Source organism: Amphiura filiformis, chromosome 1 (genome assembly GCF_039555335.1).
Source record: "Amphiura filiformis chromosome 1, Afil_fr2py, whole genome shotgun sequence".
Taxonomy (NCBI): Eukaryota; Metazoa; Echinodermata; class Ophiuroidea; order Amphilepidida; family Amphiuridae; genus Amphiura; species Amphiura filiformis.
The window spans coordinates 74,029,291-74,045,060 of NC_092628.1; the positions used below are offsets into that span (position 1 = coordinate 74,029,291).

At 36.2% G+C, this 15,770-nt stretch overlaps 1 protein-coding gene across 1 annotated transcript; it reads right to left on the bottom strand.

Moving 5' to 3' along the window:
* Window positions 1–583: 583 nt before the first annotated feature.
* Window positions 584–14,379, bottom strand: LOC140162912 (adipocyte plasma membrane-associated protein-like). The gene is made up of 10 exons (XM_072186226.1): window positions 14,300–14,379; window positions 14,226–14,264; window positions 13,134–13,238; window positions 12,359–12,474; window positions 10,623–10,721; window positions 9,135–9,248; window positions 4,941–5,118; window positions 3,228–3,362; window positions 2,484–2,679; window positions 584–814 (listed from the first exon to the last, which is right to left on the bottom strand). The coding sequence occupies exons 1-10, from the start codon at window positions 14,377–14,379 to the stop codon at window positions 599–601; spliced, it is 1,278 nt and encodes a 425-aa protein (XP_072042327.1). The 3' UTR covers window positions 584–598.
* Window positions 14,380–15,770: the final 1,391 nt, after the last annotated feature.

Consider the following 15,770-nt stretch of genomic DNA (forward strand, 5'->3'; position numbering starts at 1 on the left):
GAATTTGATTCTAAATGTTGACTGTACCCACCAAGTTTCATGCCCATATGACAGTTTTAAGTTATTTGACCTCAGATGACCCCTGTGTGACCCCAGATGACCCCAAAATGCCATTCAAAAAAAAATTTGGTTCTAAATGTTTACAGTACCCACCAAGGTTCATGCCCATACGACGGTTTTTGCTAATTTGACCTCAGATGACCCCTAGATGACCTTGGGTGACCTTGACCCACTAACCATACCTACTGGAATTTGGAGACCGCCAACGACCATCCCTCCACCAAATTGCATCACTGTACACCAAGGTTCATGCCCATATGACGGTTTTTGCTAATTTGACCTCAGATGACCCCTAGATGACCTTGGGTGACCTTGACCCACTAACCAAACCTACTGGAATTTGAAGACTGCCAACGACCATCCCCCCACCAAATTGCATCACTGTACATCTTACCAGTTTCGAGAAATTGCACCCGCAAGCTCGGACGGACAGATGGACGGACGGATGGACGGATGGACGGAAGGACGGATGGACGGACGGACGGACAACCAGGAAACATAATACCTCCGGTGGAGGCATAAAAATCACATGTTTTCATCACATCTTATTAGTTCTCATGTCAACTTTCACTAAATATGGTGCACTAAATGATCCCAGATAGAGGGCATCTCCCGTATCTAACACTTCACTGACGGAACCAACGACTTCTCCTGTTGGGTCATGAAGACTTCTCCTTATAAGACCTTCTTGGTCCAGCTCAATTATCATACCATATGTGGGTAAGAGTGACAGAAGTTTTGCTGGATTCACAAACTGAAACAAGAAAAGAGAAAATATAAGTGTTCATAGTGTTCATTAATGAAAAGAGGGATGACTGATTGAAAGCCACATACCGTAAAGATTCGCCTAATGGTGCACTTGGGCTCCTTTGTCTTGGGGTAAATATCATAGGCAAATAGAGAACTCCCTACTCTGAAATCCTACAAGAATTAAGGTTCTGTGCCCTTATTGGTTTTTTTTTTTTTTTTGTGGAATTTTTACTAAAGGGCACTTGCCTAAAATTCCACTTACGTTAAGTAAGCCCATAGCTCCATTAGGCGATCTTTGCGGTTTGTGAATAGAAAATTTCATCTATATGACATTACTTGTTACCTTCTAGATGATATGTTACTTTGCTGCTCTATCACAAGGATACACTGAAATATTTTCTTCACCACTGTATGATGTGTTAATAATTTCAAAATTGGTTTCCAAGATAAAATGCTCCTACTTCCTCCTAACAATTAGTTAGGATTGCTGGATTGGTGTAATGTCTTCATTTAAAATGTGTTAGTTTTTCCCAACCTAACAGCAAAGCTAGAGTTACTCATAATGCAATTCAGACAGGTGTAATATACAGCACTGTGATTGTCAAGGCAGGATACAGGTCAACATGGCCAAGTTGTTATTAACACTATCTAAAGTTTGTTCGGCTTATATAAGGCAAGAAATTATTTGTCTTTTGTTATTGCGCACATTAATAAAGTTCCAACTAATGATCGCGTAAATTCACATAAGCGTGCGCCAATCACCCATTACGCAACGCAAAACTAGCGTTAGCATTGCACCCAACTGCAACATGACATTCTATATCAATACATGGTGTTATGAGTCTTATTTTTTCTGCCTTATATTAGTTCCAGTAACTGTAACTCGTCATACCTAGAGTTACAGTGCACTCTATTGCTATCTTTTCCACAAATAAGAAACATCACAATATGTGGGCTCATTTTGGGCTCTAAGGATGCAGCTGAGGAACTCTCTCAAGGACAGTTTGGGCATGCACTGATGATTTTAATCCCATTGTACCAGGGTTTGGGCGTGCCTGGATGATTTTAATCCCACTGTACTAGTCTATACTCACAAAGTTGAGGTAATTGATCTACATTGATCTCATCTTTTGGGTGGGTTCAAAATTCCCTGAGTTGGAAAAACCTGCAATCTTCATGGGAGTAATTTACTTAGTGCAAAAGTGGTCAAAATATTGCTCTGCAAAATGTCTTGATTTTCATGATTTGGATTTATAATATTGAGCAGCATTCTACTTGTGATGTTTCTACACTGTGTAGAGAGGGTCTACAGCATCTCTGAGGTAAAACTGACAAATACAAGGTATATTTCTTGATGCTTGAAGTTTGGATTTCTTAAACGTACAGTGCATCCCTATGTACCGCTGCAAGACTTCAGGTCCGTAGATGTCATTATGTTTATGATAAAGACTGAAGTCTTGCTGGCAGGACTAGCCTTATATAAGCCAAACAAACTTTAGTTAGAATTATTATTACAGTAAGAAAGAACATAATGACACTGCTGCTTAATTTAAAGGTGTATATCAATACAACACAATAACAGAACTCCTTTCAGGTCATACAATAACCAGTGGAGTCAATTTCATAGCTTACAAAAATACCTATATAAAAACTTATTACTAGTAAACACATACCTTTGTAATTAGATTCCTTAACCAGGGTTTGTCTGCTAAGAAATCAAAGAATGGATATGACCCCATTCGTCCTCCAACATAGGCTAATCCTACCCAATATCCTCCTGTACTGCTAGGTGTTATGTTATCTGGAATACCGGGCAAATTATCTGCAAATATTTCTAAGTTACCAGACTTGGGTCCATCAATGTAATATCTGACAAGTAAAGCGATATCAAAGCTATTATTTTTGACATTGAATCCTATACTGGAAATGATTGGTTGGTAACTCACTTTGTTAAAGTTTGTTCGGCTGATATAAGGTGAAAATTATTTGGCTTTTATTACTGCGTGCCTCAATAAAGTCCCAACTCACGCTCACATAAATTCACATATGTGTGCCCCAGTCGTTCATTATGCGAAGCACAACTAGCGTAAGCACTGCCCCCAACTGCATGCAAGCCATTCTACACACACAGTGTTATGAGTCTTATTTTTTCCACCTTATATGAGCCGAACAAACTGTACATTCAGTTATTTCTTAAATTAGTGAGAAGTTGTACAAAGTCCACACAGTTATAAAGATTTCAATCAAAAACTTTGATGAACCTGTGCCTGGGCTTCTTGGTCAGTCTGGATACTAGCATTAACATTTCTCACAGCTTTCCTAATCACTATATGTCAGAATAAATTTGCTCTAAAGTTACCTTTGATTGTCTACCTTTTAAAGTTTTATTTCCTTTTGAGGTGACTATTAATACTTACTTCAGAATTCTGAACCTAGATGACTCTGCGATCAATAAGAAATCTTCTTGTGGTGACATTGTTATACCATTTGGAAAGAATAGCTTTGGTAATGCAACATTGCTTCGGGAACTCTTAGGATTGTACCAAATTAACCTGCAAATACAAATAGGTTCATGCAATAAAATGTGAATATTAGGTAGCAGTAGGGCCTTGTCAACATTCAACTGTTTGACACAGATCTACAGTTCACATTGTAGTTTCATATTACACGCTCTAATTTATTCACAAAAAGGTTACTTCACATAATGTAATAAGAAACAAGCTGGCCTAATATGCTTCACCGGATTGCGATATAAATGACTGATGCAAGAAAAACAAATTTCAGGTAGGTTGGAGGGGATCATGAACTAGCGGTGTTTACACTCAAATATTGAGACAAATAAAGATGACACATAAAGAATGGTATGAATTCTATAAAGGAGATCCCAATGCTTGATATGATATATGGTGTCATATCAGCCCCATGTATGCATGACGGGAGGCAGAAAATAACAAAAACTTTTGTTTTGATACATTATTGGCCTTAACTCAAGAACCACAAGATCTATGGGAATATAAATGTGATCATTGGCATCCTTGACATATATTCTATAGTCTGTCCACATAGAAGTACAGAGTAAATAGACCTCGGAAACTGGAGGTATGAGAATAATTATTTCAGTGCAATGCTTCTTTGGCGCGTCAACTGCTGCGCGATTTGTGCACCACGCTCTATCCGCGTAGAGTCGCGCGTGACGCAAAGCATCGACCCGATGCCACAGATTTGGTTTGTACTTCTAAGTGGACAGACTGTATAGTATCAATGTATTAATATTAATGTAAATATCAGGGATTGAGTTTTAAGGCGTGCGAGTGCGATTCGCACGCGCCGCACGCCTGAAAATACGCCGAGGGGTGCGATTTTTCGCACACCTAAAAAAAAAAAAAAATTTTTTTTTTTTTTTTTTTTTTAAGTTTTTATTTTTATTTAGAATGTCCCTGGAACTTAAAAATGTCCCTGAAATATTTTTTAATTTTTTTTAAAACTTGAAAAAAAAATTACAAAAGATTTTAAAAATTATAAATTCACGTTCAAAATAGGCAAATTTATAATTGATGTTCACATTACAACCTATTTATGAAGTAAAGAAGCATACAAAACAAATGCATTTTAAAATCATTCATAGATTATTATGTGAACATAATTTACAAATTTGCCTATTTTAAACAAGAATTTATAATTTTTTTAAATCTTTTTGTAATTTTTTTTTTTTTTAATTAAAAAAAATTCCAGGGACATTCTAAAGTTCCAGGGACATTCTAGGACATTCTAAATCCAAAAAAAAAAAACTAATTAAAAAAAAAATTACAAATGACACTAGCAATAAGTCCAAAGTCCAGGGACATCTATGCAGTATACACCATTCATTACCCCAGAGCTTTTACCATGGCCATTTAAAAAAAGTACATGTATGTTGTCACAATTGCTAAGTTTTAGCTGAAAATGAAATCATAGTCATACACCAGTTTTGAAAAAAGCACACCTTGGTTTATTTAGGTGTGCGATTTGCAGCACACCTAAAAGCACACCTCGGGTTATCCAGGCGTGCGATTTACAGCACACCTGTCACATTGCAAAACTCAATGCCTGAAATATAGATCAGAGGTCATTTTGATAGGGACACAACTCACCTTCCACAATTATCGGCTTCAAACAAGGCGAGTGGAAACTGTCTTCGCTGCCATTTTCTACTAGAGTCTGTCATAAAGAAATCGCCATCTTGCCTGCTGAATTTGGCCAAGTCATTTGCAAATGCTACCGCCTTGGCGTCATATGTTCGTTTGTTGTGTGCCAAGCTCTCATGTTTGCCTGTAAAGAGGATCAGAGATAGAATGTCATAGGTAAGTAACAGACTGGAAGCTAGTACCATTACCTTTGCCTCCCCAAGACTAATGCAAACAAAGTTTTTTAGGTTTTTTAGATGGTCCCAAAACCTATAAGGGCCAATCAAACATCAACACACTTGCTCAAATTTGATTAAAAACATACCATACCAAAGTATTCAAGATTGTTCTTTCAAGGTTTCAGAAAAAGTATAGTTTGACCTATCTCTGACATACCGTTCTTGAGTTATAAGCAAAAAGGTCAAAGCAGGGGAGTGGTCAGTAAAACTTTTCACGAAAGGGCAAGACTTGGCTTGTCTATGTATTTGTTATTTGATTTTACATCTGTATTATTTTTTTATTTGTGTTGAGACATTAAGGTTAAAGGGACCATTGAAAGAAAATATTATTTGGTATCAAAATAAAGCCCATAAAATATATATAGAATCAATATCTAAAACAATTGAAGAACTAACTATTTTAGAAATAAAAATACAATGAAAACAACGTACTCGATTTACCCCCTTCCGGCGCTACATCGCGCGGCATTTATCAAAAGTAGAAAATTGGGCGCTTTCCTGATGTCGTCATTGTGGGTACGCGTTTTGTGTTGCGTTGACATTTGTGCCGGGATAATTTGACAACAGCGATCGCGATCTAAATATCAGATGCAATAATCATGATAATACAACCACTTATAATTATTTAAAGGTCAAGTAAAAAACAAAATTCCAGTTGATTGTCCACATGTTATCAAAAAGAGGAAGTGGAGGGCCTTTTTATTTATCATTTATTAGTTATTTTTTACAATGCAAATGGATCATTTAGGCCTATGTACATGTATTATTCCCAGACATTATTACTATAGTTGTGTAATTTGTAGAGGAGAATAATAGGATCGAGGCTCTTGTTATTTGATGGTTCTCTGAGAGGATGATTAAAACAAAGCCTCTAAATTGAAATGCTTATTGGATAGAAGCAAATCTAAACTATTGACAATATTATTAACTTTTGAAATATTTAAAAAAAGAAGTTTTCCCTTATAATAAAGAAAATATCATTAAACATTTCAGACTCCTTCAATGGCAATGCCATGCGAAAGGAAGTGGGCGGAGACGATCAATTGGTTTTTATCGATGTGACCCAAAGTCATCAAGCATGCAGCTTCCTATTTTACTTATTCATAAATTCAACACCCCGGTCAACATGACCAAGATATGATTCCGATGATTTTATGACATGGCATATATAAAACCATAACACTAATTATGAGTAGGCCTACCTAATAGGCCTATGATATACCGTAGTGACGATGTTGAGGAGAATATCGCTAAGATTTGTCGCAACACATAAATTGCAAATGATGTGCCGGCGCGAGCACCTCCCATGGGTATTATTGTTATAGGCCTAGGGCCTATGTATTTTTCCGTAGGACCTACCTTAAAAAATATTCAAGAGATGATTATTTTTTCCAAAACCTGACAATTGGTATAAAAAAAGCCTTTTCTTCCATAAGTTAACTTTCAAAAGTGCTTATTTTCATACCTCAAACAATGCAAAGTAGGCCTATAGGCCCTTTTATTTTGCAAATTTATTCCCCTATACCATGTATACCATGTGTTATACGCGGGAGACTTGCCAATATGTGACCGTCCTCCCCCGGTCAATTTTGTTTTATTTTGTGTTTAAAAATAAACATCATAAACTTAAAATGGTATATATCATTTGACTTCAAACGATATCCAGAAGCGGGGTTATGGTTTGTTAAACTTTGCTCCTTCAACAAAATTATAGCTTTTTACGTTTTTACATGTGGCTCTTTTTCCACATTGTTGGCAATAAATATCAAACAGTCATAATTGGCGGTCATTTCAAATCATCCCCAAGTCAACGAGGTTTAAGAAAGTTCTCTCATTGTTAATTGTTGGTTATGCATACCTGTACAAAATACAATGCCTGGTAACCCACCACTTGAACAGGATTTAGCAATATAAGCAAACAAAGACCAGAGCTATTAAAAGTTCTATAGCCATCTAAGGTAGAAGCTTATTATCCACTTCAACAATAGGATTATTGATTAGTTTTTGAATATCGAAATGAGACGGATGTCGGGCCAGCTCCCCAAATTTCATTGGGTGAAGGAAGTTTTTGATAACCAAACAACTAATCACCGATTTTTGAGAAGCAGGAGGAAACTGGAGATCCCGAAGAAAACCTGCGGGATCGAGATAAACCAAGTTCACATGAGTCTTTGGGCCGCGCGCCGGGGCTTGAAGTTGAACCCGGGACCGTGGTGAAAGGCGAGGAAACAACCTCCCGAGCCTGACTTTTGTTTTGAACCTGGTCCCATAAGTGTGTCTCTGCACGGAGCGACCGTTTAGAAACAAGCAACACACTTTAATCACTCGCAATTCAGCTTCCAAACTTGAGTCAGGATCGGCTTATGCGTTTTAGGCCTGGCGGTTAAGGCCGTATAAAATTAATGTTTTGGTTCTCGTCCCCTCCCTCCTCAATTTCTGGGATTTGTCAGATTTTTTAAATAGATTTTTCAATTCTTTTAGACTTTGGAATGATTTATGAATTTTTCATACATAGGCCTATAAATAAGTTTATTAGAGAACAAGGACCACTTCCAAGTCTTTTAGTGGTAGGGCCTACTCTAGGGGGGTCTATACGGCCTAACCTAGGCCGCACGCCCGGGAGGTAGGCTAATTAGGCCTAAAGAAATTAAGTCGCATGTCATGGGCTAACCCGAAACATCATTGCCTTCTCTTTCCTATCCTTACCAGATATTTCAGAGGAAATATAAGTAAAGAGTTGCTATATCAGAATGCCTCAGTCAAAACAAATGATGATAGGCTACTCTCTTGCAAACGCCGAGCAGCTAGCACTGAGAGCTTTGACTTTGTCAATATTAAGGGCTAGGCCTAACTTACTTATGTTTCCCCGTTGTTGGCCAATGTTGTAGGCCTAGCTAGAATTTATATATAGGCCTATCATAGAAGTCATTGTAGCTTTGTAATTTATATTATAATATGCTTTTTAATATACTTGTTAGGCCTAAAAGGCACATAAAAGTTCATTGCTGTAAGCACGTTCATGCGTTAGTTTAGGACCAAGTCTGGACTATGCAGTGTTGCCATGCAGCGGAAAGGATAACCACTTTGACGTCACAGGGGTTGCCACGTATCTCTGCACATATGAATGGGGCGGAACGACGCGACATTGGGCGCTTTGTCTTTATTTGCTGATTTGGGGGTAAAATAAAGGAAAATTGCGTTTATCATTTTAGAAATGGATTCTATATGTTATTAGCTTTATTTTGATACCAAATATGTTTTTCTTTCAATGGTCCCTTTAAGGGAAGATCACATCATTATAATAATGACCTCACGATCATCTCCCCAATATCATTGTTTGGCAGCTTAAGATTTTGTATTTTTGAGTAAATACTAAGTCAAGTCAATTGATTGATTGATTGATTGATAAATACACAAAACGCATGATTAACTTACTAATATTTACATCGAATATTTAAGTTGTGATTGAAAACCCTAATTCTGCTGCTGAATTTGACTCAAAACTGTTTTCTTCATAATATATTCTTTGACCAAAATAGAGCAGTCTCAAAACATGGGCTCTTAGGAGTTGACCCTCAATCAGTGTATACTATTGTGTATCTCGTCTGAAGTTGAGAGTAACACCATGTTGCATATTTACAGTGGCAGATTCAAATCAAGTGTTTTTATGCGGTTGCGTAGCCAACGCATGGACATATCGCCCATCTATGCGACTGTATAGCCTCCTTGGAATTACGTTAGCGTGTACAATTCGAATCTGCCACTACAAAATCCAACATGGCATGTGTTACTTGAGTCGAGACAGCCTATATCATAGGTTGCCAAGAGTGCCTCTCGGCCTTGGCCCTAAGTACATTTGTAGGTGAAGGCAATACTTTTGAGATGTATCTTGAATTCTGATGTTAGACAGCATAGCACATACCTGTTCCATCTTCTACTTCAAATAGACCTAGGTATGCATCCAGTACATAGATATGACCATTGTCTATGTGAATGCCTAGTGGTCGACCACAAGTTGGCTCATATTCTGGTTTGCCTGAAACAGAGCAAAGTAAGAATGATTAATTAACATAATATATTTAACATGTATATTTTTTGTTTAATTGTCTTGTACTGCAAAAGAGAATACATTTGTCTGTACATATTATTTGTGATTTTGTTAGGAATTCAATATTTCAGTCATTCAACACTATGTGTTCCATAGACAGCTATATGAAATGCAGGGTTATAGCTACAGTGGGCGGTGGTGGGTGGTAGAGCCCACTCAACTGCAATTTTGGCATTGGAGCCCACCACTCAGAGTCCAAAAATTGCACAATTTTGTTAAATTAGTCAAGAATTTGATAAATTTTGACAACAAATGGCCAAATATGATTGATTTTCATCAAATGCCACCCAGCACTAAAAATGTCCTAGCTACAACCCTGATAAAATGTTCATAATTCGCTGCAGTTTGAGGTTTGACCAGATGTGTTCATGGTCAGATAGTGAATGTTATGTCCTCAAATTCAATGTCCACATTGATAGCAAGAATATGTAGGGTGTGTGTGGTGGTGATGGGGAATGGGGTGTGTTTGTGTTGGGTTTGTTTCTGATTATATGAACCAGTCATGTTTAACATATAATCACTTAAACATGCATTTCCATAGCAAAGAATGGTGAATAAATCTGCTGATTTGACCAGTGCTTTAAGGGATGAACGTTTGGACAGTATTTATTGTGGGACATTAGAGCACATCAGACATATGGAATTGCATTCTGAATACGAAGAATGTCCTTCTGATATCAAATAATTTTGATTTTTGAAATTCGCAATGTAATACACATTTTATGGCAAATGATTAAAATTGATATTTTTGATATTTAACAGTACTCGAAGTAAACTTTATAAATCTGATGATTTATACTTAAAGTGTATGTAGGTGGGATGAAAAGCCGACGATCAATTGAAAATTTTGACCTTTCATATTGAAGATATGGATTTTTCCCCCAAAACACCAACAAAAATTAGGTCTTTTTGGGAAAAAATCAATATCTTCAATATGAAAGGTCAAAATTTTCAATTGATCGTCGGCTTTTCCTCCCAGCTACATACACTTTAAGAATATATCATTAGGTTTATAAAATTTATTTCGAGGACTGTTATATATCAAAAATGTGAAAAATATCAAATTTTAATAATTTGTCATAAAATTTGTATTATATCGTGAATTTCAAAAATGAAAATTATTTGATATCAGAAAGACATTCTTCGTATTCAGAATGCAATTCGATATGTCTGATGTGCTCTCATGTCCCACAAAAAATACTGTCAAACGCTCATTCCAGATCCCTTAAGTGTGTTTTTTGTAAATACCATTAAACATGAGTTATGCAATAGTCATATAACAGTGATGAATATGTGTCTTACCACATGGTCTTACACCAAGTCTTGCTAGCCTCCTAATTTTGTGATCGGTTGTTGATATTCGTAGAATTTCTCCATTGTAGGTACCAGTATAAATATTGCCTGAAAATACAAACAAATTGTCTCAAAATCAATATTCAGAAACAGAATTCACTTTTTAGGTTTAAGTCAAGAAAAAATATGATCAATACATGTAGTAAAGATATTTTTATACTTTGAATAATTATGTGAGGTTATACTAACAGGTTTGGAATTTTTTGTTCCCAAGTTCACATCAGCATTTGCTAAAGTAAATCAATGTTCAAAGAGCCTGATAATCAAGATCACAACATACTTTCTTGATTTATACCTGGGATTAGGGATAACCATCAAAATTTCATGTTGCCCCTACTCATCAATAGAAGTATTTTGGTGGTCAAATGGTCAAAATCGGTCAACAACTTTTCGAATTATGAATTTTCAAAGTTTCCCATTCTGACCGGTCATTGGAACGAAATAAAATGACAAGGTCCAAAAATATTAATTGGGAGCAAAATTGGCATAAGCATATATTTACCTTTATATATTTCTTTATTTTAACATATATGCAAACATGAAACAAGCATATTGTGAAAGTATCAAAGGGGTTTCTTATGAAATGGCACTTTACTAGTCAATGGCATAAATTATTTTTTCAAACCGAGGCATTGAAATCATGCATTTAGCGAACATTTGCCAAAAATCATTCAAGATGGCCGATATGGCACAAAATCAAAATTGCACTAAGTCCAGGTAAACTTTTTTTTTCGCAACCAAAAATTTCGAGGTTATTGGGTTTAATATGACCAATTAGTAGGTGTATGCAAATTAAATCTTAAGTGTCATTGAAGGTCATTGACTCATTCACAACAATAGAGGTTATCCACTTCACTCATCATGCTCATGTGTGACTTCTAACAAAAGGTGCTGGTTCCTGTAGTATTCCTCATTCAAAACAATTCAATACATGACCTCGGAGTTACCTGCATGACTTTCGCGGGCTATTTTGAAACAGTTATGGTTGCACATTCAGGTACTTCTTTTGAAAGTTCTAAACAAGGTATAGCCAGCAGCAAGTTGTAGATGGTATGGGCCTAAATATAAGAAAACGTTTAGGGTTGAAATCAGGTGAAAAATACATCAAATGAGCACGAAACTTCACATTTCTGTTCAAAAAGGTGTCTTCTTAGCATGATTCGAAAGGAGTATGGAAATTCCAAAGGGAAGCTGGTGATTTAATTTGTAAATCGAGATCTACTTGTTCAATATTTTAACCTTTTTACAGAGGGTATGATAGAGGTATTATTGACAACTCTGCCAAATTTCAGCTCAGTAGGCCACGTTTTTCACCTGAAATTATTGACATAAATATTTTGTGCCATTCTTGAGCAGTGCTGAACTCGGCCACTGGCAATTAAGCGCACTGTGGCAATGGACCAATTTTGACTCGCACTTACAGGAAAATGAAATAAGTTATGTTGCTGTAATTTGCAAGATAGTTACAAAATATAATTGGCATTAACTTCCCCAATTTTTACAGAAAAATATTGAAAAATAAAAGAATGAGATCAATTTAGAAATGTCTGCATGTGCAAGCAGTGCACAGTTGAGCTCCCTGCATGTCTATGGGAGTGTTCTAATCAAGTTGATGGTTCATTGGTCATCCCTACTGGGATTTATAGTTCTGAGATGTGCTAGGGAATTAGTAACTTTTGACTCACCTTTATAAAATGCCAGTGATTCTGGTCCTGATATCTTGCCCTCAAGTATCCTTTTGCCTTCTTGTAATTTAGTGTTTGGAGCTAATGGCCCTACAAATGTGGGTGGATCTTGGAGTCTTTAAAGATAGAATAAATCAATCAACAAATCAATCAGCACAGGAATTCATTAAAAATCCAACTAGAGAGCAGGACTGGTTGGTCTTAAAAGTCTTTAAATATTGGCCCGTTTCCTCCTTTTGAAAAGATCCCTTTCATACATGTATCACGAAAGTCTAAGATGAGTTGGAAATATTGCTTTAAGGTTGCTCTTGTGGCCCCCGTTGTGGCCCTAGTGAACTTTGACACTCAAAGACCCAACTAGCATTGGCATATGGTCACAATGCCCATCAGATGGGGTAAGTTAGCAAGTTTATGTTTCCAATGAAAAAATAGCCTATATCTGACAGGCAGACAAGTACCACTGTCTAACACTGAATCAAGCAATATCCACTTGACCAATCAAAGAAAATAGAAAGAATATTAGGAAAGAAGAAAAGAAATATAGATAATTTTAAATAAAGAAAACTGTGAACAAATCACTAAAGGACAGTAAAAGATCAAGATAGTCTTCAAATGGTACCAAAAATGTTATTCCTGTGGTATTTGAACAGATTTATTCCTTATGACCATTTCTATGAACATACTAGTTTATGAAGGTTATTCATTAAAAAAAAAAACCACTTTTTATGATGCATAAAAGATTGAATCTTTGACATTTTGCTGCAACAATACTTACGTATAAGCTACTGCCTTTATTGGTGATTCTTTTAATATTGCATAGAGTATCAATCCTACGATTGCTAGCTGAATTAGTCTTTTTAGTGGTATAAGCACAGAGTCCCTATGGAGAAAAACAAAACAAATGTATGTTCCTGTGAATGAATGACATGTGTATCTACATGTAGTTGTAAACATTGAACCTGGTGTGACTTGTTCAATGTTCGTGTGGCCTCACCTGAAGCGTTGAGCAGTATTGCTACAGATACAGATCATATGTAACTTGTTCAATGTTCATAAACTGTATAATTTGAATTTCCCTCCAAACACCAACATTTCCTGGGAATGAGCTTCCCAAATTCCCCACTTTTTCGAGCCATGCATATTAATAATTTGGTAATTATTAGTGTCTTATAATACATATAGAGCAACTCAGATCCAACATAAAACTTAAGAAAGCAAACTAATCAAGGATATTTAAGCAGACTATTGACAGGACCACCGGGCACCAATTACAAAACCTTTGGGCACCAGTACTCTCCTGGTCTTAGAGACAACTTGTTATTTATGCATTTCATTATTTGCTGGTCAAAAGTGTTCTTGCTGGAGCCTGGGACATACAGACAAAAATCACACCTTGAACAGATCATCGTATCTATAGAACAGTTACATTTTCAATCAAAAAAGTAGATAAAATTCCTGAATGGAAGCCATGTTAACATTTAACTCATTAAACCCCAGTAGACTATTGATATTTAGTTATCAGCATCAGCATGTGGATCAACTTCCTGTTTCATTTTCATTTCACAGGAAATCCCAAAACAGAGAAGTCACACCCTGGGCTGTGAATCTCACAAAAATCACCCTGTTGGCTTGCAAATAACGAAATGGATGTCTCCAGGAGAGATGCATGGTTGTTCAGTTATTTGTTATATATTTAGGTTTATTCATCATTTGAATTTATAAATTAAAATGGATCATCCAGGCTTCAGTGAGTTCAGTGAGTTAATAAATACATGTAATGTTTGTTGATATGGTTTTAATTCAGGAGATTGGTCTACTTTTGAGATTGAAAATAAAATTAGAATTGATTAGATATACATGTACTTACCATATAACATAATACAATTTCTTTTCCTTGTCTTTGGAACTGAAGGTGTGGGTCTTGCACCAACTGATTCAAACCTATCTGATTCCTCCTTTGGTTCCTTCTCGGACGACCCAACATTTCTTTTACGCAAGTCTTGACCATTTTTGTCTGCCATTCTTGTTGATATCTATTATTTGGTTAGAATGAATAAATGAACAAACAAATTAAAATTAAAAATATAATACATTTCCTGATGCTGCTGTTGCCATTTACATTTTTGTCTGCCATTCTGGTTGATATCTATTATTTGGTGAGAATGAATAAATGAACAAACAAATTAAAATTAAAAATATACATTTCCTGATGCTGCTGTTGCCATTTACAACTGGAAATGCATTATGCTCTGAGCAAGTCATTTGAGCATCTGCGGAGGGGCCTTACACGATCACATAGCCATCTACACTGCTAGACTTTCTCTGGCCCATCTATTGCGCTTTAATTTGCATGTTTTAAGCCTGGGCATAAAAGTATCTGTATTCTGTAGTACACTATTAAGTAATTTCTTAAAGAAAATACAACTTGTACAAAATAATGTAGTTGATAGATGCTAAAATTGCACTTTAACAAAATTTTAGACTGTTCAACATTGGCAAATCTTATTTAAAAGATACTGTTGACTCATGCCATCAAAATAACTTTCATCCAAATTTTAACATTAACAGAATAAAAACATCTGTTGCAAAAAGTGCCAATGCTGTCTGACCGAAAAACGATAGCAATATGTACTCTAGCATCGGATGTGTAACTATAGTGTGCAAATTCGAAGCTAGAGTTCTTGAGTAACTCCGAGGTAAAACTGACAAATACTATATATTTCTCTAGTTCGAATAATCAGACCCAAAACAAAATACTAATTTCTGACATGATCCTGTTCCTGAACTGTTTCCATATGAAATCTTGATGGCAAATAGGACAAAAGTAGCACATGGTCACGGTTATACTTGACAGCTTTTTAATCCCTATTCATGTTACATACAGTACATGAATCACGCTATTGTGGACCATCCTTCTGATACTTGAGTGTTTGGACAAGCGGAACGTCTTTTGTCTACCTCTCTGTTTGTAAACAAACCAGGAGGTCGAAATCGCCCTCCTCGCTGAATACGAAAGTCAGCGTAATAGTACGGCACTAAATATTTCTCAATGCTTGAACTTTGGATTTCTTAAATGTACAGGACACGGCACCCGTCCCCTGAGCGTGTACCGCCGCTGCAAGACTTCAGGTCCGTAGATGTCATTATGTATATAATAAAGACTGAAGTCTTGCTTGCAGGACTATGGTATATGATTTATGCACAAATCTATTCCACGTATGTATAAATTGCAAATAAAGATCCGATTTTTGGAAAGTTAATTTTAAGCTTACCTAGCTTTACTAGTCTGTTCTTCGCTTTATCTTGAAATTTTGTCACTTAGTGCAGCATGCAGCTGAGGCTGAGCAGAGTTGTAGCTTACAATTTTCCTGTCTTTACTGACCGTGTATTTCCGCTTTCAATGGAAATCCCA

What these genes read in the sequence shown, in the direction of transcription:
- LOC140162912 (XM_072186226.1), bottom strand. Translation starts at nt 14,379, where the DNA reads ATGGCAGACAAAAATGGTCAAGACTTGCGTAAAAGAAATGTTGGGTCG. An exon ending in CCAAAGGAGGAATCAGATAG is followed by an intron (nt 14,265 to 14,299) that starts GTTTGAATCAGT and finishes CCACACCTTCAG; the next exon opens with TTCCAAAGACAAGGAAAAGA. An exon ending in ATCACTGGCATTTTATAAAG is followed by an intron (nt 10,722 to 12,358) that starts GTGAGTCAAAAG and finishes TTGTATTTTCAG; the next exon opens with GCAATATTTATACTGGTACC.